Source organism: Oncorhynchus nerka, unplaced genomic scaffold (assembly GCF_034236695.1).
Source record: "Oncorhynchus nerka isolate Pitt River unplaced genomic scaffold, Oner_Uvic_2.0 unplaced_scaffold_3847, whole genome shotgun sequence".
NCBI lineage: Eukaryota > Metazoa > Chordata > Actinopteri > Salmoniformes > Salmonidae > Oncorhynchus > Oncorhynchus nerka.
Window position 1 is genome coordinate 1 of NW_027037449.1, and position 19612 is coordinate 19612.

A 19612-nucleotide genomic window follows, 5' to 3' on the forward strand; every position below is an offset into this window, starting at 1 on the left:
GACTGTAGTGTGTTAAAGAGATAAATAAAAGGTCTCTCAATCAGAGCGTCGCCATGGCGACGCTAGTTACCGCACTCAGGGATGTGAGGCCGCCATTGTTGAGCAACAACACATAAATATATGTAAACACGCATGAATGCACACATGTACACACACACACACCAACACAGGATTTACTCAAACAGACACTTGCTTTTCATGCTAAGGAAGCAAGTTGTACCTTGCCAGCTAACAGACAGTATATCACACAGGAAAGGCATTAGCATTACAACACACTACACTGAGTGGGCACAGACTGACCTATCCCACTAGCCAACAGGCAGGATGTCAAGAAGACACCTCCCCAACAGTACTCAGTCCTGTACATCTCTACACTAGATGATGGGCTACTATTGTCCCAACAGTACTCAGTCCTGTACATCTCTACACTAGATGATGGGCTACTATTGTCCCAACAGTACTCAGTCCTGTACATCTCTACACTAGATGATGGGATACTATTGTCCCAACAGTACTCAGTCCTGTACATCTCTACACCCGATGATGGGCCACTATTGTTCACATGATAGCTGCATTGTTTCCATTGATAGATGTTCCTTAGCTAACGACTAACGGAGCCTGGTTACATAACAGGAGTGACTACTGCCTAGCAACCTGGCAGTAGGTCAGAGGCAGGGGGGTAGATGTCAGACTGGGAGAGATCAACCTGACAGTAGGTCAGAGGCAGGGTGGTAGTTGACTGGAGAGATCAACCTGACAGTAGGTCAGAGGCAGGGTGGTAGATGACTGGAGAGATCAACCTGACAGTAGGTCAGAGGGAGGGTGGTAGATGACTGGGAGAGATCAACCTGACAGTAGGTCAGAGGCAGGGTGGTAGATGACTGGGAGAGATCAACCTGACAGTAGGTCAGAGGCAGGGTGGGAGATGTCAGACTGGGAGAGATCAACCTGACAGTAGGTCAGAGGCAGGGTGGTAGTTGACTGGAGAGATCAACCTGACAGTAGGTCAGAGGCAGGGTGGTAGATGACTGGAGAGATCAACCTGACAGTAGGTCAGAGGGAGGGTGGTAGATGACTGGGAGAGATCAACCTGACAGTAGGTCAGAGGCAGGGTGGTAGATGACTGGGAGAGATCAACCTGACAGTAGGTCAGAGGCAGGGTGGTAGATGACTGGGAGAGATCAACCTGACAGTAGGTCAGAGGCAGGGTGGTAGATGACTGGGAGAGATCAACCTGACAGTAGGTCAGAGGCAGGGTGGTAGATGTCAGACTGGGTGAGATCAACCTGGCAGTAGGTCAGAGGCAGGGTGGTAGATGACTGGGAGAGATCAAACTGACAGTAAGTCAGAGGCAGAGTGGTAGATGACTGGGAGAGATCAACCTGACAGTAGGTCAGAGGCAGGGTGGTAGATGACTGGGAGAGATCAACCTGACAGTAGGTCAGAGGCAGGGTGGTAGATGACTGGAGAGATCAACCTGACAGTAGGTCAGAGGCAGGGTGGTAGATGACTGGGAGAGATCAACCTGACAGTAGGTCAGAGGCAGGGTGGTAGATGACTGGGAGAGATCAACCTGACAGTAGGTCAGAGGCAGGGTGGTAGATAACTGGAGAGATCAACCTGACAGTAGGTCAGAGGCAGGGTGGTAGATGACTGGAGAGATCAACCTGACAGTAGGTCAGAGGCAGGGTGGTAGATGACTGGGAGAGATCAACCTGACAGTAGGTCAGAGGCAGGGTGGTAGATGTCAGACTGGGAGAGATCAACCTGACAGTAGGTCAGAGGCAGGGTGGTAGATGACTGGAGAGATCAACCTGACAGTAGGTCAGAGGCAGGGTGGTAGATGACTGGAGAGATCAACCTGACAGTAGGTCAGAGGCAGGGTGGTAGATGTCAGACTGGGAGAGATCAACCTGACAGTAGGTCAGAGGCAGGGTGGTAGATGTCAGACTGGGAAAGATCAACCTGACAGTAGGTCAGAGGCAGGGTGGTAGATGACTGGGAGAGATCAACCTGACAGTAGGTCAGAGGCAGGGTGGTAGATGACTGGAGAGATCAACCTGACAGTAGGTCAGAGGCAGGGTGTGAGATGACTGGGAGAGATCAACCTGACAGTAAGTCAGAGGCAGGGTGGTAGATGACTGGGAGAGATCAACCTGACAGTAGGTCAGAGGCAGGGTGGTAGATGACTGGGAGAGATCAACCTGACAGTAGGTCAGAGGCAGGGTGGTAGATGACTGGGAGAGATCAACCTGACAGTAGGTCAGAGGCAGGGTGGTAGATGACTGGGAGAGATCAACCTGACAGTAGGTCAGAGGCAGGGTGGTAGATGACTGGGAGAGATCAACCTGACAGTAGGTCAGAGGCAGGGTGGTAGATGACTGGAGAGATCAACCTGACAGTAGGTCAGAGGCAGGGTGGTAGATGACTGGGAGAGATCAACCTGACAGTAGGTCAGAGGCAGGGTGGTAGATGTCAGACTGGGAGAGATCAACCTGACAGTAGGTCAGAGGCAGGGTGGTAGATGTCAGACTGGGAGAGATCAACCTGACAGTAGGTCAGAGGCAGGGTGGTAGATGACTGGAGAGATCAACCTGACAGTAGGTCAGAGGCAGGGTGGTAGATGACTGGGAGAGATCAACCTGACAGTAGGTCAGAGGCAGGGTGGTAGATGTCAGACTGGGATAGATCAACCTGACAGTAGGTCACAGGCAGGGTGGGAGATGACTGGGAGAGATCAACCTGACAGTAAGTCAGAGGCAGAGTGGTAGATGACTGGGAGAGATCAACCTGACAGTAGGTCAGAGGCAGGGTGGTAGATGACTGGGAGAGATCAACCTGACAGTAGGTCAGAGGCAGGGTGGTAGATGACTGGAGAGATCAACCTGACAGTAGGTCAGAGGCAGGGTGGTAGATGACTGGGAGAGATCAACCTGACAGTAGGTCAGAGGCAGGGTGGTAGATGTCAGACTGGGAGAGATCAACCTGACAGTAGGTCAGAGGCAGGGTGGTAGATAACTGGAGAGATCAACCTGACAGTAGGTCAGAGGCAGGGTGGTAGATGACTGGAGAGATCAACCTGACAGTAGGTCAGAGGCAGGGTGGTAGATGACTGGGAGAGATCAACCTGACAGTAGGTCAGAGGCAGGGTGGTAGATGTCAGACTGGGAGAGATCAACCTGACAGTAGGTCAGAGGCAGGGTGGTAGATGACTGGGAGAGATCAACCTGACAGTAGGTCAGAGGCAGGGTGGTAGATGACTGGAGAGATCAACCTGACAGTAGGTCAGAGGCAGGGTGGTAGATGACTGGAGAGATCAACCTGACAGTAGGTCAGAGGCAGGGTGGTAGATGTCAGACTGGGAGAGATCAACCTGACAGTAGGTCAGAGGCAGGGTGGTAGATGTCAGACTGGGAGAGATCAACCTGACAGTAGGTCAGAGGCAGGGTGGTAGATGACTGGGAGAGATCAACCTGACAGTAGGTCAGAGGCAGGGTGGTAGATGACTGGAGAGATCAACCTGACAGTAGGTCAGAGGCAGGGTGGTAGATGACTGGGAGAGATCAACCTGACAGTAGGTCAGAGGCAGGGTGGGAGATGACTGGGAGAGATCAACCTGACAGTAAGTCAGAGGCAGAGTGGTAGATGACTGGGAGAGATCAACCTGACAGTAGGTCAGAGGCAGGGTGGTAGATGACTGGGAGAGATCAACCTGACAGTAGGTCAGAGGCAGGGTGGTAGATGACTGGGAGAGATCAACCTGACAGTAGGTCAGAGGCAGGGTGGTAGATGACTGGGAGAGATCAACCTGACAGTAGGTCAGAGGCAGGGTGGTAGATGTCAGACTGGGAGAGATCAACCTGACAGTAGGTCAGAGGCAGGGTGGTAGATAACTGGAGAGATCAACCTGACAGTAGGTCAGAGGCAGGGTGGTAGATGACTGGAGAGATCAACCTGACAGTAGGTCAGAGGCAGGGTGGTAGATGACTGGGAGAGATCAACCTGACAGTAGGTCAGAGGCAGGGTGGTAGATGTCAGACTGGGAGAGATCAACCTGACAGTAGGTCAGAGGCAGGGTGGTAGATGACTGGGAGAGATCAACCTGACAATAGGTCAGAGGCAGGGTGGTAGATGACTGGGAGAGATCAACCTGACAGTAGGTCAGAGGCAGGGTGGTAGATGACTGGAGAGATCAACCTGACAGTAGGTCAGAGGCAGGGTGGTAGATGTCAGACTGGGAGAGATCAACCTGACAGTAGGTCAGAGGCAGGGTGGTAGATGTCAGACTGGGAGAGATCAACCTGACAGTAGGTCAGAGGCAGGGTGGTAGATGACTGGAGAGATCAACCTGACAGTAGGTCAGAGGCAGGGTGGTAGATGACTGGAGAGATCAACCTGACAGTAGGTCAGAGGCAGGGTGGGAGATGACTGGGAGAGATCAACCTGACAGTAGGTCAGAGGCAGGGTGGTAGATGACTGGGAGAGATCAACCTGACAGTAGGTCAGAGGCAGGGTGGTAGATGACTGGGAGAGATCAACCTGACAGTAGGTCAGAGGCAGGGTGGTAGATGACTGGGAGAGATCAACCTGACAGTAGGTCAGAGGCAGGGTGGTAGATGACTGGGAGAGATCAACCTGACAGTAGGTCAGAGGCAGGGTGGTAGATGACTGGAGAGATCAACCTGACAGTAGGTCAGAGGCAGGGGTGGTAGATGACTGGAGAGATCAACCTGACAGTCAGAGGCAGGTCAGAGGCAGGGTGGTAGATGACTGGGAGAGATCAACCTGACAGTAGGTCAGAGGCAGGGTGGTAGATGACTGGGAGAGATCAACCTGACAGTAGGTCAGAGGCAGGGTGGTAGATGACTGGGAGAGATCAACCTGACAGTAGGTCAGAGGCAGGGTGGTAGATGACTGGGAGAGATCAACCTGACAGTAGGTCAGAGGCAGGGTGGTAGATGACTGGGAGAGATCAACCTGACAGTAGGTCAGAGGCAGGGTGGTAGATGACTGGGAGAGATCAACCTGACAGTAGGTCAGAGGCAGGGTGGTAGATGACTGGAGAGATCAACCTGACAGTAGGTCAGAGGCAGGGTGGTAGATGACTGGAGAGATCAACCTGACAGTAGGTCAGAGGCAGGGTGGTAGATGACTGGGAGAGATCAACCTGACAGTAGGTCAGAGGCAGGGTGGTAGATGTCAGACTGGGAGAGATCAACCTGACAGTAGGTCAGAGGCAGGGTGGTAGATGACTGGGAGAGATCAACCTGACAGTAGGTCAGAGGCAGGGTGGTAGATGACTGGAGAGATCAACCTGACAGTAGGTCAGAGGCAGGGTGGTAGATGTCAGACTGGGAGAGATCAACCTGACAGTAGGTCAGAGGCAGGGTGGTAGATGTCAGACTGGGAGAGATCAACCTGACAGTAGGTCAGAGGCAGGGTGGTAGATGACTGGGAGAGATCAACCTGACAATAGGTCAGAGGCAGGGTGGTAGATGACTGGGAGAGATCAACCTGACAGTAGGTCAGAGGCAGGGTGGTAGATGACTGGAGAGATCAACCTGACAGTAGGTCAGAGGCAGGGTGGTAGATGTCAGACTGGGAGAGATCAACCTGACAGTAGGTCAGAGGCAGGGTGGTAGATGTCAGACTGGGAGAGATCAACCTGACAGTAGGTCAGAGGCAGGGTGGTAGATGACTGGGAGAGATCAACCTGACAGTAGGTCAGAGGCAGGGTGGTAGATGACTGGAGAGATCAACCTGACAGTAGGTCAGAGGCAGGGTGGTAGATGACTGGGAGAGATCAACCTGACAGTAGGTCAGAGGCAGGGTGGGAGATGACTGGGAGAGATCAACCTGACAGTAAGTCAGAGGCAGGGTGGTAGATGACTGGGAGAGATCAACCTGACAGTAGGTCAGAGGCAGGGTGGTAGATGACTGGGAGAGATCAACCTGACAGTAGGTCAGAGGCAGGGTGGTAGATGACTGGGAGAGATCAACCTGACAGTAGGTCAGAGGCAGGGTGGTAGATGACTGGGAGAGATCAACCTGACTGTAGGTCAGAGGCAGGGTGGTAGATGACTGGAGAGATCAACCTGACAGTAGATCAGAGGCAGGGTGGTAGATGACTGGGAGAGATCAACCTGACAGTAGGTCAGAGGCAGGGTGGTAGATGTCAGACTGGGAGAGATCAACCTGACAGTAGGTCAGAGGCAGGGTGGTAGATGACTGGGAGAGATCAACCTGACAGTAGGTCAGAGGCAGGGTGGTAGATGACTGGGAGAGATCAACCTGACATTAGGTCAGAGGCAGGGTGGTAGATGACTGGAGAGATCAACCTGACAGTAGGTCAGAGGCAGGGTGGTAGATGACTGGGAGAGATCAACCTGACAGTAGGTCAGAGGCAGGGTGGTAGATGACTGGGAGAGATGGAGGGTTGGAGGGAGGAGAGGGTAGGGCTGAGAAGGGGAGTTGAGGACTCACCCAACACCAGAAGCTCCACAGGGGCCTCATTCCTGCCCTCGAGGTCGTCAGAGATGATCACCTTACACAGGTAAACCCCACTGTCTCCCCACTGGAGCTCCCCGATACGCAGGTCAGCCTCTGGAGAGAGGGAGGGGGAGGAAGACAGAAGATATTAAAAGAAAAGAAGTATCACATCACTCTGTTAAACATCACTCTGTTAAACATCCTTCTGCCAAACATCACATCTAACACATCACTCTGTCAAACATCACATCTAACACATCACTCTGTTAAACATCCCTCTGTCAAACATCACTCTGTTAATTAAACATCACTTTGCCAAACATCACATCTAACACATCCCTCTGTCAAACATCACTCTGTTAAACATCACTCTGTCAAACATCACTCTGTTAAACATCACTCTGTCAAACAGCACATCTAACTCATCACTCTGTCAAACAGCACATCTAACTCATCACTCTGTCAAACATCACTTTGTCAAACATCACTTTGTAAAACATCACTTTGTCAAACAGTACTCTGTCAAACCACACTTTGTCAAACAGTACTCTGTCAAACCACACTTTGTCAAACATCACTTTGTCAAACATCACATCTAACACATCACTCTGTCAAACATCACTTTGTCAAACATCACTTTGTCAAACATCACATCTAACACGTCACTCTGTCAAACATCACTCTGTAAAACTACCTTACAACATTCCTTAACTGCCCATGTGAAGTCTCAAATATGTCACCTCGGGTTTCAACTGAGAATATAAATATCAAGATCGACAAGGAGGAACGGAGAAACTGGTTTGTTTTGGCCAGTTAGGGGGAGGACGAGGGAACATTGTGTCTGACACAGTCCACGGAGGAGTTGTGATAAACAGTAAAGGAGGCGAGAGGTCGGGTGGACTCTGTGGAGGGAGACTTTCAGCAGACCAGTCAATCCATTGTGAGGCGGACATGTAAACAGACCTATTTAAGGGACAGGAAGAGACAAGCATAATGAACAGCCTTTCCTGTTGGGGGTCGGGCTGGAGGTGGGGCTGTGGGTTAGGAGACTGCAAGTCTCAAATCCTATGGACAACCAGAAAAGAGTTTTAGTGGATATCTATTAACATGCCACTGTATTGAACCCATTTGGTACAGTTTATAATATTGCACTACACTTTATTATGGACAATAGGTGCAGTACACGTCACTGCATTCTGTATCAGAAAGAAGTCTGGGCCTCTTTGAAGTCTCGTAGATCGACACACTGCACTCTTTTAGTTTACAAGTTCCTTCTGCATAAACCTCCGCTGTACCTTACCTCCATGTTAACTTACAGACGTATGAGATACCAGACCCGGTCTCAGGGAGGATCACTCTGCAGATCACTCTGGAGATGACTCTGGAGATGACTCTGGAGATGACTCTGGAGATCACTCTGCAGATGACTCTGGAGATCACTCTGCAGATCACTCTGGAGATCACTCTAGAGATGACTCTGGAGATCACTCTGGAGATCACTCTGCAGATCACTCTGGAGATCACTCTGCAGATCACTCTGGAGATCACTCTGAAGATAACTCTGGAGATCACTCTGGAGATCACTCTGGAGATCATCCTGCAGATCACTCTGGAGATCACTCTGGAGATCACTCTGGAGATCACTCTGCAGATCACTCTGGAGATCACTCTGCAGATCACTCTGGAGATCACTCTGCAGATGACTCTGCAGATGACTCTGGATATCACTCTGGAGATCACTCTGGAGATCACTCTGGATATCACTCTGCAGATCACTCTGGAGATCACTCTGCAGATCACTCTGGAGATCACTCTCCAGATCACTCTGGAGATCACTCTGAAGATCACTCTGCAGATCACTCTGGAGATCACTCTGCAGATGACTCTGGAGATCACTCTGCAGATCACTCTGCAGATCACTGGAGATCACTCTGGAGATCACTCTGCAGATCACTCTGGAGATCACTCTGGAGATGACTCTGGAGATCACTCTGCAAATGACTCTGGATATCACTCTGGAGATCACTCTGGAGATCATCCTGCAGATCACTCTGGAGATCACTCTGGAGATCACTCTGGAGATCACTCTGGAGATCACTCTGCAGATCACTCTGGAGATCACTCTGCAGATCACTCTGGAGATCACTCTGCAGATGACTCTGGAGATCACTCTGGAGATCACTCTGCAGATCACTCTGCAGATCACTGGAGATCACTCTGGAGATCACTCTGCAGATCACTCTGGAGATCACTCTGGAGATGACTCTGGAGATCACTCTGCAAATGACTCTGGATATCACTCTGGAGATCACTCTGGAGATCATCCTGCAGATCACTCTGGAGATCACTCTGGAGATCACTCTGGAGATCACTCTGAAGATCACTCTGGAGATCACTCTGAAGATCACTCTGCAGATCACTCTGGAGATCACTCTGCAGATGTCTCTGCAGATGACTCTGCAGATGACTCTGGATATCACTCTGGAGATCACTCTGGAGATCATCCTGCAGATCACTTTGGAGATCACTCTGCAGATCACTCTGCAGATCACCCCGGAGATCACTCTGCAGATCACTCTGCAGATCACTCTGCAGATCACTCTGAAGATCACTCTGCAGATCACTCTGGATATCACTCTGCAGATCACTCTGGAGATCACTCTGCAGATCACTCTGGAGATCACTCTGCAGATCACTCTGGAGACCACTCCAGATATCACTCACATGTGTATAGTGTATATTGATGTGTATAGTGTATATTGATGTGTATATTGATGTGTGTAGTGCATATTGATGTGTATATTGATGTGTATAGTGTATAATGATGTGTATAGTATATATTGATGTGTATATTGATGTGTATAGTGTATATTGATGTGTACATTAATGTGTGTAGTGTATATTGATGTGTATATTGATGTGTATATTGAAGTATGTAGTGTATATTGATGTGTATAGTGTATATTGATGTGTGTAGTGTATATTGATGTGTATAGTGTATATTGATGTGTATAGTGTATATTGATGTGTATATTGATGTGTATAGTGTATATTGATGTGTACATTGATGTGTGTAGTGTATATTGATGTGTATAGTGTATATTTATGTGTATATTGATGTGTATAGTGTATATTGATGTGTATAGTGTATATTGATGTGTATAGTGTATATTGATGTGTATAGTGTATATTGATGTGTATATTGATGTGTATAGTGTATATTGATGTGTATAGTGTATATTGATGTGTATATTGATGTGTACATTGATGTGTGTAGTGTATATTGATGTGTATATTGATGTGTATAGTGTATATTGATGTGTACATTAATGTGTGTAGTGTATATTGATGTGTATATTGATGTGTATAGTGTATATTGATGTGTACATTAATGTGTGTAGTGTATATTGATGTGTATATTGATGTGTGTAGTGTATATTGATGTGAACATGATGTGTATAGTGCATATTGATGTGTATATTGATGTGTATAGTGTATATTGATGTGTATATTGATGTGTATATTGATGTGTGTAGTGTATATATATATGTGTATAGTGTATATTGATGTGTATATTGACGTATGTAGTGTATATTGATGTGTATAGTGTATATTGATGTGTATAGTGTATATTGATGTGTGTAGTGTATATTGATGTGTATATTGACGTATGTAGTGTATATTGACGTATGTAGTGTATATTGATGTGTATAGTGTATATTGATGTGTATATTGACGTATGTAGTGTATATTGATGTGTGTAGTGTATATTGATGTGTATATTGATGTGTGTAGTGTATATTGATGTGTATATTGATGTGTATAGTGTATATTGATGTGTATATTGACGTATGTAGTGTATATTGATGTGTGTAGTGTATATTGATGTGTATATTGATGTGTGTAGTGTATATTGATGTGTATAGTGTATATTGATGTGTGTAGTGTATATTGATGTGTATATTGATGTGTATAGTGTATATTGATGTGTACATTAATGTGTATAGTGTATATTGATGTGTATAGTGTATATTGATGTGTATATTGATGTGTATAGTGCATATTGACGTGTGTAGTGTATATTGATGTGTATATTGATGTGTGTAGTGTATATTGATGTGTATATTGATGTGTGTAGTGTATATTGATGTGTATAGTGTATATTGATGTATATAGTGTATATTGATATGTATATTGATGTGTATAGTGTATATTGATGTGTATATTGATGTGTACATCCCCCCACCTCCATCCCCCACCCCCCATCCCCTCCTCCATCCCCCCATCCCCTCCTCCATCCCTCCATCCCCCCACCCCCACATCCCCTCCTCCATCCCCCCCATCCCCTCCTCCATCCCCTCCTCCATCCCTCCATCCCCCACCCCCCATCCCCTCCTCCATCCCCCCCATCCCCTCCTCCATCCCCCATCCCCTCCTCCATCCCCTCCTCCATCCCCCCATCCCCTCCTCCATCCCCCATCCCCTCCTCCATCCCCTCCTCCATCCCCCCATCCCCTCCTCCTCCATCCCCCATCCCCTCCCTCCTCCATCCCCTCCTCCATCCCCCCATCCCCTCCTCCATCCCCCCCATCCCCTCCTCCATCCTTACTCCACAGATTCTTGGAACAGGGTAGGAAGTTCAATGTGTTTGTGCCCACTCCAGGGTTCACCAGAGGAGCCAAACCATTAAGGCTGACTTCACAGTGAACAGACAGAGAGAGAGAGCTCCTTTTGAAGTGCCCCACATCAGAGAGAGGCAGATGGAGAGAGAGAACAGAGAGAGCTCCTTTTAAAAGCCTCACATCAGAGAGAGACAGAGAGGGAAAGATGGAGAGAGAACAGAGAGAGAGAGAACAGAGAGAACAGAGAGAGAGAGAGAGAGAGCGAGAGGGGGGTAGAGAGAGAGAGAGAACAGAGAGACAGAGAGAGAGAGAGAGGGGAGAGAGAGAGAAGAGAGAAAGAGGGGGTAGAGAGAGAGAGAACAGAGAGACAGAGAGAGAGAGAGGGAGAGAGAGAAGAGAGAAAGAGGGGGGAGAGAGAGAAGAGAGAAAGAGGGGGGTAGAGAGAGAGAGAGAACAAGGTGTGAGGGAGAGGACAACATTAAAGCACAGCAATGTGGGAAAAAAATCCTCTTTTGTCCATCTGGTCACAGGAGAAGAGAGGATTCTTATCCTGATTTACAGCTCAATAAATCTGGAGTCCAGTTGCAGGTCCATCCCCCCCTCTCTCTTTCTCCCTCTCCGCCCCCTCTCTACAGCTCTCTCTCTCTCTCTCTTTCTCCCTCTCCGTCCCTCCCCCTCTCTCTGTCTCCTCTCCGCCCTCTCTCTCTGTCTCCCTCTCCGCCCCTCTCTCTTTCTCTGTCTCCCTCTCCGTCCCTCCCTCTCTCTCTGTCTCCCTCTCCGTCCCTCCCTCTCTCTCTGTCTCCCTCTCCGTCCCTCCCTCTCTCTCTGTCTCCCTCTCCGCCCCTCTCTCTACAGCTCTCTCTCTCTCTCTCTGTCTCCCTCTCCGTCCCTCCCTCTCTCTCTGTCTCCCTCTCCGCCCCTCTCTCTACAGCTCTCTCTCTCTCTGTCTCCCTCTCCGCCCCTCTCTCTCTCTCTCTTTGCAGCTCTCTCTCTCTCTCATTCTCTCTCTCTCTCTGCAGCTCTCTCTCTCTGCAACTCCCTCTCTCTCTCTCTGCAGCTCTCTCTCTCTCTCTCTCTCCACCCCTCGCTCTCTCTCTCTCTGCAGTTCTCTCTCTCTCTCTCTCTCTCTCTCTCTCTCTCTCTGTTTCCTCTCTCCGCCTCTCTCTCTCTGTCTCCCTCTCCGCCCCTCTCTCTATGTCTCCCTCTCCGCCTCTCTCTCTCTCTCTCTCTCTCCATCTTTCCCTCTCTCTCTCTTTGCAGCTCTCTCTCTCTCATTCTCTCTCTCTCTCTGCTGCTCTCTCTCTCTCTCTCTGCAGCTCCCTCTCTCTCTCTCTTTGCAGCTCTCTCTCTCTCATTCTCTCTCTCTCTGCTGCTCTCTCTCTCTCTCTGCAGCTCCCTCTCTCTCTCTCTGCAGCTCTCCCTCTCCACCCCTCTCTCTCTCTCTGTTTCCCTCTCCGCCCCTCTCTCTCTCTGTCTCCCTCTCCGCCCCTCTCTCTCTCTGTCTCCCTCTCCGCCTCTCTCTCTCTCTCCATCTTTCCCTCTTACTCTATCCATCTCTATCTTTCTCTGCTCACCGATGCCTGAGTCTAAAGTGGCTATCAGAGTCCAAAAGATGTATGTGTACACACAGCAGTGTTCTAGAATGTCGGACCGTTGACTTCCATACTTTGAATTCTTAGCATGGCTCAAGCAATTTCTCCAACTGTCAACACATTAAAACGCATAGAAGACGAGAACGTGGAGCCGCGTTGGCTGGGGATTGTGGGGAGGTGCGTGTTCGGGCTGAGCGTCCCCCATGTAGCTATGTCACAATGGGACGCCGGACTATCACGTCTCTTCCTATTCATCACCCTGCTTGTCCTCCACAACACCCTCTTAGTGTCTCTTCAGAGGACCTCACAGCACGCATGTGGGTGGGTGCATGTCAACGTGTGTGTTATGGAATTGAGAAGAGAGGCAGCCTTGTGACCTGCCTGTGACCTCAACCAACTGTGACCTTTATCTACATGATCTTTATTTTGATCTGCTGGACCTGACCAGCCTCCCTGGACATCTAGTCCTCCTGATGTAATAACATCATCAACAACACTAGTGACATGTATTTTATCTAGAGGACCTGACCAGCCTCCCTGGACATCTAGTCCTCCTGATGTAATAGCATCATCAACAACACTAGTGACATGTCTTTTATCTAGAGGACCTGGCCAGCCTCCCTGGACAACTAGTCCTCCTGATGTAATAGCATCATCAACAACACTAGTGACATGTCTTTTATCTAGAGGACCTGGCCAGCCTCCCTGGACATCTAGTCCTCCTGATGTAATAGCATCATCAACAACACTAGTGACATGTCTTTTATCTAGAGGACCTGGCCAGCCTCCCTGGACATATAGGCCTCCTGATGTAATAGCATCATCAACAACACTAGTGACATGTCTTTTATCTAGAGGACCTGGCCAGCCTCCCTGGACATCTAGTCCTCCTGATGTAATAGCATCATCAACAACACTAGTGACATGTCTTTTATCTAGAGGACCTGGCCAGCCTCCCTGGACATCTAGTCCTCCTGATGTAATAGCATCATCAACAACACTAGTGACATGTCTTTTATCTAGAGGACCTGGCCAGCCTCCCTGAACATCTAGTCCTCCTGATGTAATAGCATCATCAACAACACTAGTGACATGTCTTTTATCTAGAGGACCTGGCCAGCCTCCCTGGACATCTAGTCCTCCTGATGTAATAGCATCATCAACAACACCAGTGACATGTCTTTTATCTAGAGGACCTGGCCAGCCTCCCTGAACATCTAGTCCTCCTGATGTAATATCCTCATCAACAACACCAGTGACATGTCTTTTATCTAGAGGACCTGACCAGCCTCCCTGAACATCTAGTCCGCCTGATGTAATAGCATCATCAACAACACTAGTGACATGTCTTTTATCTAGAGGACCTGGCCAGCCTCCCTGGACATCTAGTCCTCCTGATGTAATAGCATCATCAACAACAGTAGTATTGAGTGCCATGTCTTACTGTTGATGATAGTAATATCTCTGCCCTTGTAGTGCTCGGCCAGGGTGATGGAGGATCCGGTGACGGAGGCCACCACGCGGACGGTGCGGCTAGAATCGGAGCAGTCTACATGGGACGAGGAGCCCCTTACCCCCAGGCCCTCCGGGAAGCTGAAGGCGTCGCGGGTGCGGTCGCGGCAGTAAGACTTGTACCACCATTGGATCACAGGCGTCTGGGTGGACATGCTGGAGTATTGACACGGCAGGACCACCGACTGGAACAGCGTGGCATACTTCTTGTCTTCACGAGAGGAGACCTGGATGGCTGAGCTAGATGGGAGATCTGGTGGAGAGAGAGAGAGAGAGAGAGAGAGAGAGAGAGAGAGAGAGAGAGAGAGAGAGAGAGAAAGAGAAGAGAAAGAAAGACACAGACAGACAGAGACAGAGACAGAGAGGAGTCACTAATTGCCATTTCAAGGAGATGACATCTTAGCACAAACAGATCTGGGACCTGGCTAGCTGGCAGTGTCACTGTGAACTGACATATAGAGAGAAATCCCCAGATCAGCAGTGTGGCCCTGTCCGCCCTCTTACATTCACCACGAGACCAGCACTTCAGACCAACCGGTAATTACATCATCTAGTGAATGTTCACCTCCAGCCTCACAAAGCTCCTAAAACACAGTTAAATACAACCTTACTGTTACCATCAACGTGAAATAGAGCAAGAGTAGGCTAGTCTGACTGTAATGTCTGTCGTCGGAAGGCATGGACCAAAACGCAGCGTGGTAAGTGTTCATTAATCTTTATTACTCAAAAACACTCAAACAAAATAACAAAGTGAAAAAAACGAAACAGTTCTGTCAGGTGCAGAAACACGAAACAGAAAACAACTACCCACAAAACACAGGTGGGGAAAAGGCTGCCTAAGTATGATTCCCAATCAGAGACAACGATAGACAGCTGCCTCTGATTGGGAACCACACTCGGCCAAAAACAAAGAAATAGAAAACATAGAAATGGAGAAACTAGAATGCCCACCCTAGTCACACCCTGGCCTAACTAAAATAGAGAATAAAAGCCTCTCTAATACCAGGGTGTGACAGTACCCCCCAAAGGTGCGGACTCCGGCCGCAAAACCTGCCTCTAAAGGGGAGGGTCCGGGTGGGCATCCCTTATGGCGGTGGCTCCGGTGCGGGATGTAGACCCCCCTCCGCCCGCAGATCCCTCCTCTTTGGTGGCAGCCCTGGTGCATGGACCTTCACTGGAGGAACCGGGCCGCAGATCCTCGCCGGAGGCTCCGGACTGGGAACCATCGCTGGAGGCTCCGGACTGGGAACCGGACTGGGGACCGTCGCTGCAGGCTCCGGAGTGGGGACCGTCGCTGGAGGCTCTGGACTGGGAACCGGACTGGGGACCGTCGCTGGAGGCTCCGGACTGGGAACCATCGCTGGAGGCTCCGGACTGGGAACCGGACTGGGAACCATCGCTGGAGGCTCCGGACTGGGAACCGGACTGGGAACCATCGCTGGAGGCTCCGGACTGGGAACCGGACTGGGGACCTTCGCTGCAGGCTCCGGACTGGGGACCGTCGCTGGAGGCTCCGGACTGGGGACCGTCGCTGCAGGCTCGGACTGGGACCGTCGCTGGAGGCTCCGGACTGGGAAGGCTCCGGACTGGGGACCGTCGCTGCAGGCTCCGGACTGGGGACCGTCGCTGCAGGCTCCGGACTGGGGACCGTCGCTGGAGGCTCCGGACTGGGAACCGGACTGGGGACCGTCGCTGGAGGCTCTGGACCTTGGATCAACGCTGGAGGCTTCGTGCCATGGATCATCAGTGCAGGCTTAGTGCTATGGCTCCTCGCTGGAGGCTTTGTGCCATGGATCATCACTGGAGGCTTTGTGCCGTGGATCATCACTGGAGGCTTCATGCCATGGATCATCACTGGAGGCTTTGTGCCATGGATCATCACTGGAGGCTTTGTACGTGGAGCCGGAACAGGTCTCACCGGACTGAGGAGACGTACTGGAAGCCTGGTACGTGGAGCTGCCATAACGCATCCTGGCTGGATACCCACTTTAGCTCAGTGAGTGTAGAGAGCTGGCACAGGACGCACTGGGCTATGAAGGCGCACTGGAGGCATAGTGCGTAGAGCCAGCGCAGGACACACTGGACCGTGGAGGCGCACCGGAGGTCTGGAGTGCAGAGCCTCTCTATGGCCAGGGCGTGACACTGACTGCGTGTAGTGGAGGTGAGTGGGACTCGTGCTCTCGTGATGAGGTAGCCCTGCGTGCAACGTCATTATCAGTATCGCCCTCAGGAGGTTTCCCACCTGTGACATGAGGTTCTGAGGCTGGAACTGGGCTAGTCAGAAGAAGAGCCTTCATTTCTCCTAGACTGTGTTAACTACAGTGGGGAGAACAAGTATTTGATACACTGCCGATTTTGCAGGTTTTCCTACTTACAAAACATGTAGAGGTCTGTAATTTTTTATCATAGGTACACTTCAACTGTGAGAGACTGAATCTAAAACAAAAATCGAGAAAATCACATTGTATGATTTAAGTAATTAATTTGCATTTTATTGCATGACATAAGTATTTGATACATCAGCAAAGCAGATCTTAATATTTGGTACAGAAACCTTTGTTTGCAATTACAGAGATCATACATTTCCTGTAGTTCTTGACCAGGTTTGCACACACTGCAGCAGGGATTTTGGCCCACTCCTCCATACAGACCTTCTCCAGATCCTTCAGGTTTCGGGGCTGTCGCTGGGCAATACGGACTTTAAGCTCCCTCCAAAGATTTTCTATTGGGTTCAGCTCTGGAGACTGGCTAGGCCACTCCAGGACCTTGAGATGCTTCTTATGGAGCCACTCCTTAGTTGCCCTGGCTGTGTGTTTCGGGTCGTTGTCATGCTGGAAGACCCAGCCACGACCCATCTTCAATGCTCTTACTGAGGGAAGGAGGTTGTTGGCAAAGATCTCGCGATACATGGCTCCATCCATCCTCCCCTCAATACAGTGCAGTCGTCTTGTCCCCTTTGCAGAAAAGCATCCCCAAAGAAGGATGTTTCCACCTCCATGCTTCACTGTTGGGATGGTATTCTTGGGGTTGTACTCATCCTTCTTCTTCCTCCAAACACGACGAGTGGAGTTTAGACCAAAAAGCTCTATTTTTGTCTCATCAGACTACATGACCTTCTCCCATTCCTCCTCTGGATCATCCAGATGGTCATTGGCAAACTTCAGATGGGCCTGGACATGCGCTGGCTAGAGCAGGGGGACCTTGCGTGCGCTGCAGGATTTTAATCCATAGTGTGTTACTGATGGTTTTCTTTGAGACTGTGGTCCCAGCTCTCTTCAGGTCATTGACCAGGTCCTGCCGTGTAGTTCTGGGCTGATCCCTCACCTTCCTCATGATCATTGATGCCCCACGAGGTGAGATCTTGCATGGAGCCCCAGACCGAGGGTAATTGACCGTCATCTTGAACTTCTTCCATTTTCTAATAATTGCGCCAACAGTTGTTGCCTTCTCACCAAGCTGCTTGCCTATTGTCCTGTAGCCCATCCCAGCCTTGTGCAGGTCTACAATTTTATCCCTGATGTCCTTACACAGCTCTCAGGTCTTGGCCATTGTGGAGAGGTTGGAGTCTGTTTGATTGAGTGTGTGGACAGGTGTCTTATATACAGGTAACGAGTTGAAACAGGTGCAGTTAATACAGGTAATGAGTGGAGAACAGGAGGGTTTCTTAAAGAAAAACGAACAGGTCTGTGAGAGCCGGAATTCTTACTGGTTGGTAGGTTATCAAATACTTATGTCATGCAAATTAATTACTTAAAAATCATACAATGTGATTTTCTGGATTTTGTTTTAGATTCTGTCTCTCACATTTGAAGTGCACCTATGATAAAAAATTACAGACCTCTACATGCTTTGTAAGTAGGAAAACAAGCAAAATCGGCAGTGTATCAAATACTTGTTCTCCCCACTGTATGTCTGCTTGGATAAGGGACATGACGGGACCGCTGAAATCTACTTGTCTCCTTGTTTGGGAAAGAGGAGCAGAGGTGGTTTCATCCTCAACAGGTATCTGTACGGTTAGTGTCAGGCCCAGGCTGGGGCCGAGGCTACTGAAAGGTCTGAACTCAGAAAGAGGATCAGAGGTGGTCAGGTAACGGTTAGAGAAATCAGAGTTTCAGAAAGAGAAATCAGAGTTTCTCAGGATCTGTTCCAATTCAATTGCTGTCTGTACAATTGAACACGGTCTGTGTCCCAAATGGCACCCTATTTAGTGCCCTACTTTTGACCAGGGCCCATATGTCTCAAAAGTAGTGCACTATGTAGGGAATAGGGTACCATTTAGGACGAACAAACAGCATTTCTGCAGTAGAGCAGACTGTAATTTTAATATGCAATCTGACTCAACAAAATGAACAGAATTATATGTTGCTGGTGTGGTAATCTTTCATTTTAAATACCAGTTACCCGGGTTTACCAGTGTGGTGATGGAGTAAATCCCCCCACACTTAACACAAGTGGTCACTATGACCACAGTCTCAAAGCCTAAAAACATAAAACAGCTGATTCACTCTGTCTGTATCTGATTGTTAGAATTATTATGAATAAATTAATAAACAATATCCCCATTTCAAATATAACTGTAACTAAGTAAACTTATACTCTGTTTTATTATATCTGATTAACAATATGAGTTCATAAGAAGGGATTGTGTGACACGGACAAGGAGTAATTAAAGTTAATGAACACCATTCCAACTAGGAAGAAAGAAATGGGTTGTGGATTAAGTAAACAGATAAGGTAGTTAACCTATGGTTGAACCAACGAAACTGAGCTCTGGGGTGTTTTAGATAAGGAAGTGAGTGCATTCCTAGGTTTTCTGTTAATTAGAACTGTCAGCTAAGTGGTGATCGATAATGTTGAGGGGTCAAAAAGTTAATTCAGTTGTGTTGTGTGTCCTGTGTATGTGCTAGGGGGTCAGCATGAACTCAGTTGTGTTGTGTGTCCTGTGTATGTGCTGGGGGGTCAGAATGAACTCAGTTGTGTTGTGTGTCCTGTGTATGTGCTGGGGGGTCAGAATGAACTCAGTTGTGTTGTGTGTCCTGTGTATGTGCTGGGGGGTCAGAATGAACTAAGAATGAACTTTTAAAGTTCCCTTTGACCCGGTCTGGAGGAGGAGATTCATTTTAGGAGCAATGAAATGACATCATGTTATTGTATATAAACTGTTGCTCGTGGTAACGTGGGAGCGCGCTCCGAGAATAAATTCTGTTACCTATTATTGAAACGGCTGGTCTACGTCTATTTTATGCAAACAAGAATCTTACAAATTCTCATAAAATAGATGAAGGGTTTTCAATTAATTAAAACACATTGGCATAATTAAATTACAGTAACAATGATTCACTGAGTTTATTTGATATGATTCTGAACAGAATGTAGCAGAGGTGGTTCAGTGGTTCA

At 48.8% G+C, this 19612-nt stretch overlaps 1 protein-coding gene across 1 annotated transcript; it reads right to left on the reverse strand.

The window, feature by feature from the left end:
• Window positions 1–6381: 6381 nt before the first annotated feature.
• LOC135566646 (immunoglobulin-like domain-containing receptor 2) lies at window positions 6382–14465 on the reverse strand. Its single transcript, XM_065014315.1, has 2 exons — window positions 14148–14465; window positions 6382–6603 (listed from the first exon to the last, which is right to left on the reverse strand). The coding sequence occupies exons 1-2, from the start codon at window positions 14368–14370 to the stop codon at window positions 6398–6400; spliced, it is 429 nt and encodes a 142-aa protein (XP_064870387.1). The 5' UTR covers window positions 14371–14465; the 3' UTR covers window positions 6382–6397.
• Window positions 14466–19612: the final 5147 nt, after the last annotated feature.